The sequence below is a fragment of the Merops nubicus genome, unplaced genomic scaffold, assembly GCF_000691845.1.
Source record: "Merops nubicus isolate BGI_N331 unplaced genomic scaffold, ASM69184v1 scaffold44845, whole genome shotgun sequence".
NCBI lineage: Eukaryota > Metazoa > Chordata > Aves > Coraciiformes > Meropidae > Merops > Merops nubicus.
The window spans coordinates 52,103-70,259 of NW_008609740.1; the positions used below are offsets into that span (position 1 = coordinate 52,103).

The following is an 18,157-nucleotide window of genomic DNA, read 5'->3' on the forward strand; positions in this document are numbered from 1 at the left end:
CACTTGTGAACAACTTCCCATTTTATTTGTGCATTAGAACGTCAAAGTTGCAGACGTAGTTTATTAAGAAGTGATAAACATTGTTTACCACTACAAATTGAGTAACTTCATTTATGAGAACTTCAGTGGTTTCACTTTTGAAAAAACAGACTATGGACTTTAATGCCTGAAGAACTCTTCTTCTCTGCATTTGCTATTGACTTCTGCATGTTTGGGGCTGTAATAGCATTAAGGACTTGTAAAAAAAATCCACTAAAATGTGTATCAGCTTATAACTTTAAAAATTGCAGTTGATATACATATTTTCCTTGTAACAGATTGGCTAATTTTTTCCCTTTTTTTTTCTAAAATTATATTCTAACTTCTAGAGAGAACACCAACATTTTGGTGAGATGTTTCGGGGATGAGGGTTAGCCCTGTAAGTTACATCTTCGTCACATGGTTCTTTTGTGTGTTCTCTTCTGCAAGCCTTTTCTATTTGGTTAAGCAAAGCTCTGTGAAAGTCATAATGATATACATGATCTAGTTTTAAAAAATTAGTTAACCACAAAGGAGAATGAAATCGAACATCTGCAGAGAAATCAAACACCTCCCAAAGAACACACAAACATACACAGCTTACCATTGTCTGGCATTGTTATGGAGAGATACATTTGGCCTAAATCTTCTATATGGTGCATTGCGAACCATGTAATCTATGGACTCCAGAAGGTCTATCATGCTGAGGTACTAAACACAAAACAAACAAGTTTCTTAGCAGACAACCGGATTTTGCTGCACACAGTTCTTAAAGTACACAGGTATTATGGGCTTCAGCACTCCCCAAACTATATATTTAAGCCTATGCATTTTCATTAGTATGTATGACCAACTATATCCACTGCTCTCAAAGCATAACACCATATGAATTTGTGGTTTTCTTGCCAAACTACAACAATTTGTATGTCTGTTAGTCTGCTCAGCACAGTCTCAAGCTTTATCATTATATCATATTATCATTTATATATTACTGTATTTCCTTCATTTGTCAATACGCATCTTCCCCTATTTTCAAACTGCCTTTGCATTAGTTAACTTTATTTGTACCATTCTGAACTCATACTACACTGACAATAAAAGCTAAAAAGCTGTGTAGCAAACTAACTGTGAATTGTCACCAAATAAATGAAAGCATGAACATTGCTGGGGAGCTATCTAAATGAGTTCGTTGACACTTCAGCAAGCTTTGCTTCCAAAGCCCTTACACTCCATTCATTCTTGCTTCTATCTTGGCATCTCTGCAGTTAGAATGCTGGCTTATAGTTTTGTAAGATAGGGGCTACTCATAAGAATGATGCCATTGTTTATGTGAAAGGAGTGTTACTGGAAGGGTTTAACACAGATCAGATGGTCCCCAGGTAAGAAGGTCAGAGAATCTGGATCTAGCACCAGGAAGCAACTGTTACGCAAAGGGAATATAATCTTACTCTTTTCCCACAGTTAATGCTAAACTGCTTACACAGTCTGCTTGCATATAAGCAGAAAATTCCCAAAGAAGAGTGTTACCTAAAAAGAAAAAAAAATTCAACAGCTCCTTACAAACTCTAAAATTAAGTGAGAGCAGATACCAAGTCAATTTACCTGTGGCTTAGTGAATTCAATCACAATTCTCTGTACTTCTACATTACAATCAATCTTGGGAGTTTGTAGTTCTACTTCTGCATATGGATTGATATACAGCCTTGCAGAGGCTGACACTGGTCTAAAAACTTAAAAATAAAAGAATTGACATTAATTTTATGTTCACCATTAAAGTATAGGAAGCAATCTTAAAGTACTTATTTTGGCTGCCTGACAAATCCATCACTTTGTACTGATACCACATATGCTCAACACCCACAGAACCAGGATGCAGTACTTAAAAATTAAGAAAGCCCAGTAGTAGTCAAAAAGCATACAAATTCTATTAAGTTTCTTTATGTTTAAGTTTTGGAAAAATCGAGTTAATATAGGCATACCTGCATGATCAAGTCAGGCTGTTGTACGCTAACATACTCAGAACAGTTTATATTCATCCACTGCTAGCTTACTTACTATACTGGTAGTCCTGAGGTTGGTTACCACCACACGGAATTCCTCTTTTCAGCTGTTCCTGTAAAGGAATATGACACTGTCTAGCAATTGCTGAAGAGCATTACTTGTTTAGTTCTCCAGGCTTTGAGGAGATCAACTTAAGTTCACAAGTATTCCATAAAGGCCTCCTCCCCCTAAATGGCAAAGCTTATCTAACACAAGCACTTAAAAGTGAAGAGTTTAACTAGACCAGATTAAAAAGAAATTTAGATTGCTCATATCAAGTGCAAGGCTAGTACAGTTTTAATTCAGCTTCAGTCTAGATCTTGCAATAACAGCTTACGTGTGTTCATTTAGAAACATATAGCTCATGTGTACACTCAAACATGCAGCATAACAGATCAAGCATTTGTTTTTAAACTCCTTGAAGGTAATAGGAATATCTAGTCACACTCCACCCTTCCACATTTTTAGCACATAAGGAGATCACTTGACTCTGCTGATATTGTGCAGGTACAAAAGGAATTAAATCAGAAGTGAAGAAAATAACAGAATAGCCCAAGAGGCCTGAGGAACAATGTGCTAGGAACAAGTCATTAAATTTCAAAATTTAAGTCTGTCCAATACTAGAATTCTTAGGCAATTTACTGGAAACACTATATGCCCAAACGTTTCCTCTAGTTTCAGAAAATCAATGGCACAACCAGTTAAAGCAAGAGGCCTGCTTTCAGGAAGACATACATACTAGCTATTAAGTGAAGGCAGATGAAGTGCTTGTCCCCTTTAGATATTATAAAGACTATCAATACTGAAAGTTATTTATACAAGGAAAATATTTTCCAAATACAAATTTCTTCAACCTAATCGTTTTCTCAGTTCCTTTCTTAAAAACTCACTTGTATTTTATAAGAGGTTCACAACCTCATTAAAACTATTTGTATTTCAACCTATTTACTGTCTGCTTATGTATTAATACAAGCTAAATTTCCACTAGACTAAATATAAAACAGCTCATTTCTCACAACCAGCCATATACTCACATTATTTAAATATGAATACTGGGATATCAAAGTAACAGATCACTATAGATTTCATAGCTTATTCTTTCTACAACATAGCTACTATGATAAACCCAATTTCCTGATAATGATGCTTAAAATTATGACAAAAACAGCTTGTCCAAATGGAAGACCTAGCTCTCCAGGAAACAAGCTACACTAAAAGTTACATTTATTCAGCTATTTAATATAAATATTAGTGAACAAGACACGTTATCTGCCATTTATTCAGTTCCTCTCTTGCTTCTACAGCTCTGATGTAGAACCGAAGTTATTCAGTAATTTACTAGCCAAAAGCTCACTAGAATAACTGTTCCTCACTAGCTAAAACAGTTCTTCTAACCCTGTGAATTAAGTGGCCATCTGAAACTTCTTAGCAGTAATGGTGCTTTGGCAACTCAGAAGTCCTCAGCTGTCATACAAAAAAGAGGATGTGTGCACTCAGCCACATTTTAAGTCTATGTAACTGCCTCATTCATACTGCCAAGTTCTCAGTTCCTCTTCTGGTGAAGTAAGACTTAGAGGATATCACAGCAATGAAATGAAAGCAAACTAAGTACTGCATACACAATATCACAAACTGCAGTATTCCCCTACTCATCCAGCTAACAGCAAGGCAAAACACGAATTAATCAGAAGAAACTAGAAATAGCCTTTAGGAAAGGAGTTTTGATCATTAGAACAGCTACAGAATACAGCACTGTTTAGCACATTTTCTTGACATTACCAGTATCTGTTCACGGGAGCCATGGTAATACATTTTGCTGTGTACATTCCAATAAGCACTGAGGCTGTCCAGGCACAAAAGCTGCACAAGAAAGAAAACATCAAACACATCAACAGATTCTATACTTGGTATTCAACCCATTCTATGAAATCTTTCCATTTGCTAGGTAGCAAACCCATCATTCGCACTGAAATATATTTAAACTTGTAATACTATTTTAAAGTGAAAACTGAATTGCTAAAAAGCAAGTTCTTAAGCACACATGTTCACACCAATATGTTAAATGCAACTCTGAATTGTAGTGGTGAAGGTGCACAAAGCCAATATTTGGCCTAACAAAGAAGCCAGGGCTATTAAATCCCTCTTATAGCGTTCCAATGATTTCTTAAATCTTTGTATACTCCTTTCAGCATATGAGACTGCTTTGCTACCAGAATCCAAATCATATTAGGCGTACAGAGTACGAAATGGCAGTTTGACAACCTATTTGAAATGACAGTTACCATGCAGACTTACTGGATAACACATTTAATGAGGGGATCAGTGTCTGCATTTAAGGGAAATTATTTAAACCACAGAGTTGAAAAATTATGCCTTACAGAAAGTCAGTTATTTGTGTCTACTTCTGTTTAAGCACACAGCAAAACTAACAGTAGAATTTGCAAAGCAAATTATTTCTCCCATTTTTATTAGAACCCCAAAACTGATCCGTCTCCAAGACCAGTTGCTCTCTTCACTTGTGTAGAAAACAACACAATCACATTACCTTATATATTATTTTTGCAGCTTCATTCAGAATAGAAGGTGTCCAGTTCTCATTTGTTGTCTAAAAGGTCAAAGGGATAGAAATCATTCTGTGCATCTCATCTAACACATCTGCAGTTTCATCCTATACCTTCCAGCACAGAATGCAGTATTTTGATGCCACCTGATTAGAGAAGCCTGTTTATCTAGACTTGCATACGCATAAGTCAAAATCCAATATAAAATTTGTCAGTTTATTTTTATTTCTGCTCCTTATCTTATTCATAAAATCCGTAACATCCTAAAAGAACAGATGTCAGCTGAAATTTTCACCATTTTTCAAAAGGCCTGGCAAAATACATTCCTTATCATGATGTAATATTTGCCATAATTTGTGTACTGGCCAGGAAATCACCTGCCCTATGACATTAAACATACTCAGTTTTAAAGATCACTTTGATCATAAGAACATATCGCTAGTCTCTAGGTGTGATGCTCCTCAATCATCTTCCCTTCTGCTTGCACAAACTAAGTACTATTTGCTTGAAGAAAAGACTGTCCCAATTTTCGCTGTATGCATAGTTTCATTACATCTTCTTGAAATGTTATACTCTTCCTTTTTGTACTACTCCAAAGACAAGTACATCAAAAACATCAGAACATGCACATACATTACCAGTAAACTAAGCTCGCCCAAAGTCATTCCCAAAGAAATCGGACACTGTGGATCTGTGATCTACAAAAACAGAAAAACAACACTCTATTTGTTTTCCTGCAGAGATACATCACTTAAAGTTAAGTGAAATCCAGAGCTGTTCTGAAGATGTTCCTTTGCTTAACTATTCTACATGAAGCACTCTTGGAACTCCCCGAGTTGGGCCATAACTAACATGGCTGCCATGTGAAGACTTAGGACTTGAATCTAAGCCTAAAATTTCATTTTGTCTTCTAAAATCATACAGGGAAGAAAAAAAAAACTACAGAGTACCATATCTCCATCTGCTATTTAACTATGAATTTCATTCCTCCCATCTTCTTCCACTTAGTGCCTCTGAGAATAGTCCCAAAAGAGGTTTGAGAAATACCCTATATCCAGTGCTTTTCTTCTACATTCATTATCTCATCATAAACTGCTTCATCAGCTTCCTAAAGGAAAATGGAAGCAGACCAGAATAACACCAGTTTGAATCATATAAACATCCTCATCTGTCAGTTAAGTGTTTTCAGCCAACTGCCTTTCGACTCATATCTAGCTCCACTAGTTTCTGCCATTCTGTACTTAGAACACTAAAAAAGTCTGTATTACATCTATACAGATAAATTCTGTATATCAACCGCACGCCAACACAGGACAAATATTTAGTGAGCAAAGCACCACTGCATAAGGCAGAAAAGAGAATATATATGTTTCACATATCCAAAATATTTCTGGCTTTCAATCATATCTGGGGCAATTTGTTTGAAGAGGTGCAGAAGTAACCGGAACAACTTTTTCCAGGTGGCAGGTAATAGTTTGTCTCTATGGAGCAGACACTCCTGAGTGCAGTGTAGTCCATTTTAAAATGAAGAGGAAATGTTCCAGATACTTACATCATCTTCATACTTAATGTGAATGCCTGTGATTTTGACTTGCACATTTTTTATAACTTGAGTTGCAAGTTTTTCTAAGAAAGTATCTTTCTTCTCCTCCTTCGGTTTGTCTAAAACAATAATTTTTGAAAATCAGCATTCAGTGTAGTAGTTGCACCTTGCACTTAACCACACAAACAGCTACACTCACGCACATTCCATGTTTACTCTAACATGAATACTTAACATAGAAGTTTTCACTTATTTAGGTTGTGTTTGCTTTTTTCCTTCTGTGTACATCCATACTCCGATAACTTGATGTTAGCTTTGTGTGCATAATACATCATAACAAAATTTATGTCTATGTTTTTGGCAAAACAGTTTAGATTACAGCAAGTTCTTATTTAATATGCTTCTACCCACTCCCTCCAAGATAAAAAGCTCTCCCTTAAGAGGTCCTCGGCAATTAACTAGGGATTACAACAAGCATATAGGTAAGATGGTGTAATTTAGCACAAAATACCTTTGAAAAAAAACAGGTGAGAACGATATTGCACAGCAAGACACCAGTCCATTAGACAGAGCCTTTTGCACAACACTGAGAAAGTTAAAAAGCTAGAATACCATAAGTGAAAATAAACGGTTGCTCTGAAATATTCTATTTTTTCCACACTGGCCTTACACTGTGAGCATTTAAGCTAGGTCCACATCAGACTTTGCTATGCCACATAGTGATACTTAAACTTGCACCGAACAAGACAGGGTAGCAGAAGTTGTATATCCACAGAGGCTCAGCATTCCACCCAAGACAAAATGTACACATGCTGAGCTGCATGGGGGAGAAAATTTACAGTCCCTCATAATTTTATTACTCAAAAAATTTTATCTCCAGCTGAGCATCTTAATATTTTACATAGAATACGGCAAGATGAGCTGTTTGTTCTCTAGCTATCATTGCAAGCTACTTAGTCTTGCTCAGCATCTACCTTACAAGGCGGCTATCCCAATGAATGCCACTAATAAGCCCACCAGGCTTGTAAATTTTCACTGCAAACATTAAGGATTGCTCAAGCTGAAGAAACAGGCATGGCTATCCAAGTAGAGAGAAATAAGGACCATGGGTGTTAACTAACTTTAGGGTTGCACTTCAAGTTTGACTTACTGCCTAAGCAGAACTGTACCTTTAAGCCTTAACAGGACAGATATACAACTTTGTTCATCTTGCTATAAAAATGAGGAAAACTATTTTTAATTCAGGCTCTAAGAGAGGTTCAGGAGATTCCCTTAAAAATAAAAAGACTTTGCTACTGAACACAATATAACACCATTTTAGTCAAGAGAGCATTTGATTTTAAGTGAAAAAAAGTTAGTCAGGAACTCAGAAGAAACCAAAACATTTTACCCCTTTTACATGCAACTCCCATTTCTTTCTACTAATCATTTCTTCACAGCTCCCATTCCGTATTAACAGAAACCAACACAATACTGATACAGCAAAAAGGGGCAGAAGTGGTCATTGAAGCTCCAGGACCTTCAACTACATGCAAGGCTACCCGTGAACATTTTTCCAGCAAAATGCAACTACCATCAGCAGTAAAAGTTTGATATTTTACAAAGCTTATCTAGGGCCCCCACAAAGTTTTTACTCCAATTACATGCCTATGGTATAAATACGTAGCAATACAACCACAGAGGATATGACAGCACACTCTTAGTTACACACAAACACTGAAGGCCTGCATGGTCTGGTACTTATAGACAGTTATTATCTTCTTGAGAAAAAAACATGAATTTTATTGCAGTTAAAGTATCGGTCATGACAGTATGCAAGCTATTTCAAGGAGAAGCTAAAAGGTGCTGAAAGGCTCTTTACTGCTATATCACCAGTATAGTATCAGATTTACTTTACATAGCTGTTACCCGAATATTACAAAAATTAAACAAATTCTCATCCACATGCAGGTTCTTCCAAGAGTCACAGTGAAGTGCAACAAATCAGTCTACCAAATATGTACATTTTTGTTAGAAATGCTACAGATATCTCAAGTCAAAGAAACAGGCACAGCTACCCAAGTAGAGAGCAACAAGGACTCTCTTCAGTCCTACTAGATCCAGAAAACGGATAAACATCAAAAGAGAACTCTCTCCAGTTTACATCTCTTTCGAACAGGAGGAAAAAAAAAAAAAACAAACAATCACTGTATGCATATCCAAGACTAAGAAAAACTAATACAAACAGAAAAATAAAAAAAAATTAAAGAAGTGAAAAGCCATAACTTTTACCCACCTTTAGAGTGATCATGACCTTTAAAGGGTCTCTTAAAATGCTTTTTATACTTTTTACGCTTACGTCCTTTTTCAGTGCAAGCAATATTCAAGGAAAAGGATAAAATTCAAGTTAGTACAGCAGAAATGTAAGGAAGCATAAGAAAAGAGGGAAGAAAGTTAAATTTGTCTTAAAGCAGAATAACTTCGTAAGGTCTCATTAAAAGCTTTTAAAGAATTTCAGATCTGTTAAGGAAGCAATCAGCTACTTCTCACAGCACAGAGCCTTATGTTTCATAATTTATGTATATCTAAATTCAGGAAGCAACTGAAGCCTTGCCTTTTTTTTTCCCCCATACAACTCATTGAAGTTCAAAGCTCAATTTAACTAAACAGCTGGTAAAAACTTCAGATTGAGCAACCAAATTTTTACTGGATCAATCATCCTGACAATTGTAAGGCATTCAACTTTCATATATTCCTTATGTAACATCTCAAGAGTTTGAGGAATTACAAAAAATCACCAGGCTTCTCAGTAAACACATACCCAGACTACTACATTAAAGCGTCGCGTAACATAATTCCAGCTCACTTACATACAAAAGAGAGCTAAAACCAGTGTCATGACTACTTATTAGAAACCCTGATGAGTTTTTCTGTAATCCAAGTGTTCCCTTTTTATTTTAAGGGAGTAACTGTCGTAACTGAATTAATATAGATGTGGGGGAAAAAAAAAAAAAAAAACACCACAGAAGTTTCAATCCAGAAAAGCTTTCTACCGTATAAGGGCAGAACTTCCAGATAAAGATATTTGAGATGTACATGGACCAAAGAGCACTTGTCAGTGTGATTCCCATAATAATCAGCAGTATGGTATGAAAATGATCTGAAAGAACAATACCAGTAAGTGCAAAAAATGCACACAAAAATGATGACTCTTTAAAAGTTTTATATGAAGCTAAATTCTACTATTACACAGAAATTATGACCCACACAAACATTTCATTAATACTCATATTTCTCCATATTTCTGAAGAAAACCAGTTTTGCAAGTTGCATTATTTCTTTCCCCTCTCCACTCATACAGGTGGAAAGAACTTGTCAACAAAGCCACCTGTGTTTAACTTTAAGATCTTGTAGAATAAGAAGGGGCTATCCTACTCAAGCAAGGAGGAAGCAAGTGCACCAGCACATTTAACTCTCAAGGACCACTTCATTTTTATGTAATTTGCATGCCTCTTCAAATAAAGGATAAGGAAGCGTCTGCAAGATATCAACCTGTCTTGCAGGTAAGGTGATCACCCTACAAATAAAAAGCAAAAACTATGCTAAAACCATTTTCTTTTGGGTAGTTACTTTTAACAGTACAAGTAAACCTCTATAAATTATATTTTTGAAAGATGGCTTCCTTCAATTACTACTGAATTCATAGTTCTCAGGCTTTCACTCCCATGTATGACAAAAACTAAGGCAACAAGATTTTCCTCTTGATTACTTTGATTACACACATCAGAGAAGATAAAGGTATTAATTTAAGATTATTCTAAATCCGCTCTCAGATAGAAGTCCACTAAATAATTTTGGAATAAATTTCTGAGAATCTGGCTCAAGAAGATAAAAATACAGCAGGTAGAATATAATAATTCAGTTCCTCTGAATTTCAATAGAAACTGTTTCCAAGCCTCACACAAGAGCCATCTAAATAAACAAACCAGGGAAAAGCATGCTGAACTGTAACAGACTGAAGGCATTTATTTTGCCTGTCTACAGTTCGAAGACAGTCTGAATTTACAGTATCTTAAGCCCAGAGACTTTGTCAAGGCTCATTATCCTCTATTCTTAAAACACCTAAATACACTGTGTTAAAACGACAATAGATGAAATGCTGAAAACATTCTAATTCTTGAGCTTGATGTGGCTCATGGAAATCTTAACAGTCTCTTAGTCTTCTTAAAGACTCATGACAGGACTAGTCATTACAAGTTTCCACTTGAACCCACAATCATTAAAATACTGTTTCTAGAACCACCAATATGTGGATGCTTACCAAACAGGTTGTTCTCATTGCTACAGCTGGCTACTTTGGGGGGGTGATAGGTGGAATGGGGGGCGTTTTAAAAATGTAAGCTACGTACCCATGATGCATGTGCAAAATATAACCAACCACACATACCCACCAGGCTTGGTGTCCTTGTAAATCAGACTCTCCAACCCATACAAGGAATCTGGTGAATGAGTGCCTTGGTCCACATGGCAGCAAATAACCAAAAAAATGCATTTTGTTTAAAAGGAAGAAATCAGCTCCTGATTTAATGTTACGTTTATAAAACTCATATGACAAGTTAGTGTTTCCATTGCAGTATCAGACAGCCAGAGTCACTTCCAAGTATCTAGTTTCAAAAATTATCTGCATATGAAAATTATGCAAATCATAACCACCAAAAGATGACAGTATCTGTGGGCTATGGTCTCCGTGTATGAGTTTTGATGTTAACAGATTTTAGTAGTTTAGAAAACAGAAAATAATGTTTCTCAGCTTGTGTTAGCAGAGCTTGTTATCACTTCCATCATGCTACACTAACCACACACTGAACATGACCATTTTACTCACTAATTCACTAGCATGTCTGAAGACAATATCCCTAGGACCATTTATACTAAAAGACTCTTAAATGAATGCAAGTACTGAACCAAGATTCTAAACACATTAAGGTGAATATTAATCAGAAAAGCAAAGAGATGAGTATTCACGGACCCTGATAACTTTCTATTCAATATATTTCCTACGTTTTCAAAATCTATTGTGTGTTCTTAAAAGCCTATAGAAAGAGCTGAATTTCTTAGTTTATGGTGTAGTAGAGGAACTTGGGCCCTATAACTTCTATATCAAGCAAAAGTAACCCACCTGGTCATACAATAACAAATCCTCCTAAGTACAGTATTACAATGCAACATCAAAAACACAAATAGCTAATGCTAAGATATGTTCAAAGAACAACTAAATTTGGAAAGAGTACATTGAAATGCTGGGGTTTGAACCCTGAGCCCCAAATTAAGGTTGACATATGGGTGATTCCCACAGCCCTTCATACAGAGGTGGTGAGTTTGCCTTTTAGCTTCCCTCCAGGGTGCAGCCGGCCCTGCAGGGAGAGCCATAAGGGAAATGAGCCCCAGGGGTCCCACACTGAGTGAACAAAGGCCAAGTGTCCCACCTGGGGATAAAAGCTGGGACCACTTGCAGGAAGGGAGGAGCATCTGCTTGTAAAGTGGATGTACTTCACAGAGCTTCCTGGTTGGGGAAGGACCTCCTGACTCTGTTGGAACTGGGCCCCAGTCAGCTTGGACCTTTGTAAACGTCGGCTAGGAGGGTGAGAGCTGGCCATGTGGCCACCTTTGTCTAATGTGTTTAACCTCTTGACAGGGCTGTTTCCCATTCCATCTATGGGAAGCCTTGGTTCTTTGTTTATTCCGCCTGTTGTCAGTCGGGTGATGTCTTTGTTGGGGTTGTTAGGGGTAATGTCAATTGCATGTGAACTAATTGACTTGTTTGTACCCCCAGCAATTGTTCATGGATTGTCTTTACTATACTCAATACTGTCCACTCACTAGTTTATCTTCCTGCTGGCTGTGTCATTGGCGTTAGGCCTAGTCATTGGCAAAACACCCATAAGGATCATGCTGCAGTAGGAGAGGATAACTACAGTTTAAAGTAATCCATCCTGAATGTTCCTCTAGCTTTACTTCACAGGGCTTGAAGTTTAAAACCACAAAACTTGAGTATAACCAATGCTAGCTCTTTAGGTAAGGAGCTGAGCTACTTTGAAAGCCTTACAAGTGGTGGCTACATTAACATTTTGTCAAAAAAAAAAAAAAGACAACTGTCACAGGTGCACAGACTCACTCTTAGCTATATCAAGTCGCAGAATCAAATCCCTTAAGCAGTGCCCATTAGGTTAAACTCTTCTTGTTATATTATTCCATCATCCCATCACTACTGATGCAAAAGAGTAACAGCTGAAACACTGCTCATCACACCCAAGTCCTACATAACCAAAGTAAACATCTATGAACATTCCTTTGCTCCAGTATGAACTAATGGCTGCAGAACTCACTCACTGAAGTTTCTGTAGCTCTCATACAGTTTCTGGCATATTAAAGACAAGAAATAAAGCATCTTTCTTGACTGTAAACAGATTGTCAGATTGCTGTTTGAATGAAACTGCAAGTGTACATCTCAAACTAGACAGGCAAGAACAAGGCAGTAGTGTCCTGTAACTGGAAAATTAAATAAGCAAAGAGACTACAATTGAAATACATTTTTCCAAGTGTTCTAAGTATCACTTCATTTTCAGTAACTTTTCCAGTGCTTCAGTATTATAGCTATACTAGAGATGCATCTTTAGAGCCATTTTACCACTCAACAAACACATCTCTCTTCATACAGAAACTTCAGTAAGAACATATTCCTCTATATATGTAGTTACCTGTCACTAGTTCTGAGCTTGGCATCTGTCCAAACAAGCTGAATTTATACAATGATTTTGTTTAAAATAATTGTTACAACAAAAAGAAAAATCATAAAAACCACATATCAGGTTAACTGGACGGAAATGATCAATTATTTTAACCTATAATTGAAAGCTTAATGTTTTTAATGACCTAGATCAAAAGTTTAAGTCAGCTTGCCAACATTCATGTTCAATTTCCTGCTCAAGAGAACCTCATTTCCCAAACACCACTCCAAATGTAGTACACACTAGAAGGACAGCAGAAACTGAAAAGAAAGCATTACTGTTCAAGTAAAAATTTACAAATCTTATCACTCTCCTCAAAGTTTTCTTTAAGCAAAGAACAGTCTGTCACATGTCTAATAATGTGTTTGAGAGGTGCATCTATTACTGAAGCTTTAAGCCAAGATAACATTACCCTCATGCAATGCAGCTTCTTCTTTGGTCCTGTTCCCCTAGAGCTTTTTTTTTTAAAAAAAAAAGAAAAAGAGACATACCAGATGATCAAATTCCCATTTCCAATGCAAGCTGACTGGATAAAAGGATGGTAAACAAAACAAATAACATTTCTTTCAAGCTTGAGAAGAAAAAGGCTTTTCAAAGCACTGTAGTAAGATGATTTAGACACTTGAAAAAAAATTTATTAATTCAATCACAAAACAGGACTACGCTTTCATAGCACAGCTTAACTCCTCAAATTCCAATGGAGATTTTTTTTTTTAAATTAACTCAGTACCTTTTTCTGCCGCTTTCTGCAAGGCTTCCTCAATTCTTGCCAGTTCCTTTTGCTTATTATCCTGCAAGTATTTTTCTTCCTTCTCCGCATCATACTTAATGCCTGTAAGCCAAGATGGGACAGCTTTAATCCTAAATTTCAAGTTACTTAAATGCATAATCAAACAATGTACACCATATTCAACATTGTTGCACACAACCATTTTTTAAATAAAGGCTATTCTAGGTTTAATTGCTGAAAGCCACATCCAGCCTCTGAAACTTGATTTTATACAGTAAGACACAAAAAGGATCATACCAACATTTAAGTATTACTTCACAGAACCTTTCAGTGAAAACTCAGACTCTTAAGTGTAGTCTGTGCAATGTAATGCAGATTTCTAAATTCTGCTACTCATGTATTGGATGCTTTAGAAACTTGCAAGTCTTCTTAATATACCAGAGGTTTTGATTTTCAAGAAAATGAATGAGTTTCTCTGACCCTCTTTCCTCCTCCTGAAAATCATATTCTAATGGAATTACTGCTTTCCATTCTTGTCAGAAGCAGATGAACTGTATCACTCAACAGTCAAAGGACCTATACCATGCCAGTCAAGTGGAATCAGAACAAGCACACTTCCAACAAAACTTGGCTGTTGAATTTAACTTGGAATGGATGCAACCAAGCGTTTCCATAAAACGAACAGGTATTGTTTTTTCCCACCCTTCTTCCATGAACTTGCCAGTATTTGTCTAGAAATTTCCCTGAAGGAACAAAATCTAAGAATGGCAGCTTAACATTAACCACTTGCTATTATTTAATTTAAACTATACCCGTCAATATTTTTCTGTTCCACTATTTTAGTGTGGTGTTGAAGAGTTTACATACTTGCTCCAGGAACTATGAGAAGATACAAGCCTTCTAGAGTTGCAACAACTGCCTCACCATAGAGATTCTTCCAAGGAATCTTCAGAGTAAGTTTATCTAAACAAAGCAGATACAGTTACATCAGAACAAATATCTACACCCTGCTTGGTCCACACAACACCTCAGGTACTGAAGACCCTTAGCCCTGTATCATGTTGTCCTAAACACTTTAGGAAGTAGGGAGAAAGTGTATGGGCCAAAACATTTTACAGAGTCCTCCAAATGATAGAACACATACAGAGAAAATATAAGCCATGGATTTAAGCATGAAGATACACTTGGAATCAGATGATTTCAGATCAAAACTTGAAATCACAACTTGAGCTCAATTCACTGGGATGAAGGTGATTTTCCCAAGGAAGCAGAAGAAGAAATAGAACACACATTCACCTCCAACAAATTTTTCACATGAAAAAGCAATGCTGATTTCTAGGGAAAGGATTTCTTGAAAAAATAACACAAAACCTAACATATATTTAAGAGTTCCTAAACCGTCTGCATGATTACCAGTTTCTGCAGTCTTAGTAAAACTCCTCATATCCCTAATCTGTCCTTTAAAGCACCACACACACTCTGCCTGTACTAAATGGCTCCCTTATGCCTCTACCTGGGCAGAACCTCTCAGAAATGTTTTTCTGAGCAGCCTGTAAAGTTACACAAACAGGGTTTGCCAGGAAACATTTTATGATTTATCCACGGCAGTCACATGGGACTTATATACCAATTTCAACAGCGACTACTCATCACAAATACTGAATAAAGCTCGACAGAAGTAATTCAGAGTCAGGAGAGACCTTAAGGCCTGTACTAAAATTTCCATTTCAATACTCACACTGAAACAAAAACTTACCTATCTGACCAACTTTTATTTTAAAAGGTATATCCAGCTCAGTCTGTAAAAAAAGAAACACAGTATTTAACAGACATATTTGAAAGATGAACTGGTTTACACAGCAAAATTAATTATCTTGACTTCTGTTAAAACTCTCTTCCCTTAACTGAAAATCAAGAGCTACAAAATATTTTAAGCCGTTTCTGGTTATAACTGCACAGTCCTAGAAACATGTCTTTATATTTTAAATTCTTCCTGGTGGCAACTGCTCTTCAGCGCCTTGCAAATATTTCTTCCTGCAAGCTGACGCACATTCAAAATCTGATGAATAAGTTTAACTGGAGGCTTAGTTTTTATTTTTCATTGAAATATATCAGGAAAAAAGGAGAAAACAAACTCACTTAAAACACTCAGATCTCATTTTTAGTTGTAAACAACTTCATTTTTAGTTGTAAGAATAGGCATAAGAGGCTGAAACAGTGAGAGCAAATCAACAACTCTCCACTTGATAGAGCCAGGAGTAGTCACATAGAAGGTACCAGCAACCAAAGCCACCCCTTTGCATTTATGACCCACAGCTGAACTTTAAAGGGAACCAGCTGAGAAACATGTAACAGGTTGCTAAAGAGCTTCGGTTATAGTTTGTCAGTCATTTTTCATTATGACTTGACTCTCTTTTCCTAAGGACTTTCTTTTCTTAGTAATTTTCTAGTAGAAATCCTTAAGATGAAAACAAAACCAATCTAGACAGCAGCAGGCAGGCAAACTAGAAAATAAAAAGTTGGACCATACCACATTTCTTTAATCCCCTCTTTTTCAAGATGTAGGCTACCTCTCCAAAAATTCTGTTAACTCGCAACCTACCTTCAATTACTGTTGTATAGAAATCAAACATTGCAACTGTAAAGCCCTCAGAAACATCCCTTGCTTTCTGATCTTGAGCTTCGGTCACTCTCAGCTCTGGTCAGTCACATACATGACCATGCATTTTTACAAGTCAGAACTGCTAGAACTGTAATGAACCTTGCTATCATCACACAAAGGAAAGATGTGTACAAAGTAGATAATGCTTTCTTCCTTCCTTTTTTAACTAACAGATTACAAAGATATTTGTATTAAGAGTTTTTAAGTACTGCAAAGTCACCACAACGGATGAAATGGGCAGGTGAAATATGAAACTTTGGAACAATTGAGAGAAAGCAGTGATTAGGTCATACAAAGATCCAATATGGTTTCAATTCACTGAAGTGTAACAGCTCTTTTTAGAGAAGTCTGAAGCACGCTTAAGATTGCAGTGAGATTGTCTCAGTAATACAGGTGTTCATTAGCTCAACTGAAGAACATAAAAATCAGCCAAGTTTGGTTTGGTTATTTTCAGACAAACATGGATACTTAATGCAAATCTTTTCTTCTTCTTTTTCCTTCACTCTGTCATTCCCATTTTAAAAGGAACAGAAGAGACCATTTGAGTAACCATATTTTCTATTGGGGTACACATATTTTAATGCCTACCCCTTTTAGTAAGCATCAATTTATACATAAAGTCATAAACATAAGCCTCAATCCCATCAAATTATACAGAAGCATGAACTTTTTCACCCTACATCCCCACACCAAAAACTGAGAAAGGAACCACTATCTTTCAGATGAATTGAGTTAGATCAATCGATTTGCAACAGTCAGGCCTTTAAAATCCATTTCTTAAAGCAAAGCTAGGGGGAAAAAAATACACAAACCTATACAAACCCATTAAATCTAGTGAACTATTCAGAAACATAACACCTACTGTGTGGACATACAAGTGTGGAAAAAAACTATCACTTTACAAAAATATGATTATTCAGTAGCAGTGACAGCAGAAATTAAATCCTTTAAGTTGTACTGGATGACCAAAATTTTAACAGAAACACACCAAAATCTTATTTAAAGCTTATTATTTCAAGATTCAAATATTATACAGATCACATATGTACACATGCATAAAACACTGGGAAACTTACTTCAAAGCCCTGTTGCTAACTTGTCAGAAATTATTTTCCTCTTCTGAAGGAGTACACTTACCTTCTCAACCACTGCTTCTTCTCTTTCTCTGTTCCAGTAACATGAGCAAAATTAGAAGCAGTTAACCAAGGATTTACTTCCAATAGCCAGGAAAGAAGACATACTGCACAACATGAGATTATAGTAACATTTTATCCTATGACTTAGTCTTCGGGCCCATAAAAACATTTTTTAATTATTAGAATACTTACTAATGCATTCTCCTTTATCTGCAAATTGTCAAGTGCCACATTACCTATTTAGAAGAAAGAAGCACAGAACAAGTGAATGCAACTGTTACACAGGCTGGAACACAACTACAACCCTCCTAAGTACACATGGATAAAAATCTGGAAACCTTACTCCAGTTAAAGAAGAGCACAATAAATGCCTCATTTGTAAGAGTCATTAAATACTTACTATTCAGACAAGATTTCATGGTGGAAGATAATACAGAAATATCACTTTTTTTGACACCAGCATGTTGCTACTCCATTAAATACCCCTCCTATTAAATACCCCATGCTCCACCGCACCACAGACCCAACAACACATTCATACTTCCTCCCAGCAGTCCCAAGAGAGACTAAAACCCGCGATTTTTTCCCTTGCCGAGTTTCCCACCTTTAGAGCACCCCGCAACCACTGGAGTGCACCCACGCCGCGCCCCAGTCGGGAACCTACCCACACCCAGGCCTCCCTTGGCGTGGCGGGAGAGCC

General features: G+C 36.6%; 1 protein-coding gene across 1 annotated transcript in view; it reads right to left on the bottom strand.

Moving 5' to 3' along the window:
- VPS13C (vacuolar protein sorting 13 homolog C (S. cerevisiae)) overlaps positions 1-17,693 on the bottom strand; it is a gene marked incomplete at both ends in the record, with an annotated part of 69,224 nt that extends 51,531 nt beyond the window's left edge. Inside the window, 13 exons of the mRNA XM_008940676.1 lie at positions 623-729; positions 1,621-1,748; positions 2,074-2,131; positions 3,838-3,918; positions 4,604-4,663; positions 5,258-5,317; positions 6,172-6,281; positions 8,438-8,503; positions 10,593-10,655; positions 13,660-13,761; positions 14,527-14,622; positions 15,416-15,458; positions 17,650-17,693. Of these exons, the coding sequence (XP_008938924.1) occupies positions 623-729; positions 1,621-1,748; positions 2,074-2,131; positions 3,838-3,918; positions 4,604-4,663; positions 5,258-5,317; positions 6,172-6,281; positions 8,438-8,503; positions 10,593-10,655; positions 13,660-13,761; positions 14,527-14,622; positions 15,416-15,458; positions 17,650-17,693 (1,018 nt within the window). The remainder of the gene's footprint in view (positions 1-622; positions 730-1,620; positions 1,749-2,073; positions 2,132-3,837; positions 3,919-4,603; positions 4,664-5,257; positions 5,318-6,171; positions 6,282-8,437; positions 8,504-10,592; positions 10,656-13,659; positions 13,762-14,526; positions 14,623-15,415; positions 15,459-17,649) is intronic.
- Positions 17,694-18,157: the final 464 nt, after the last annotated feature.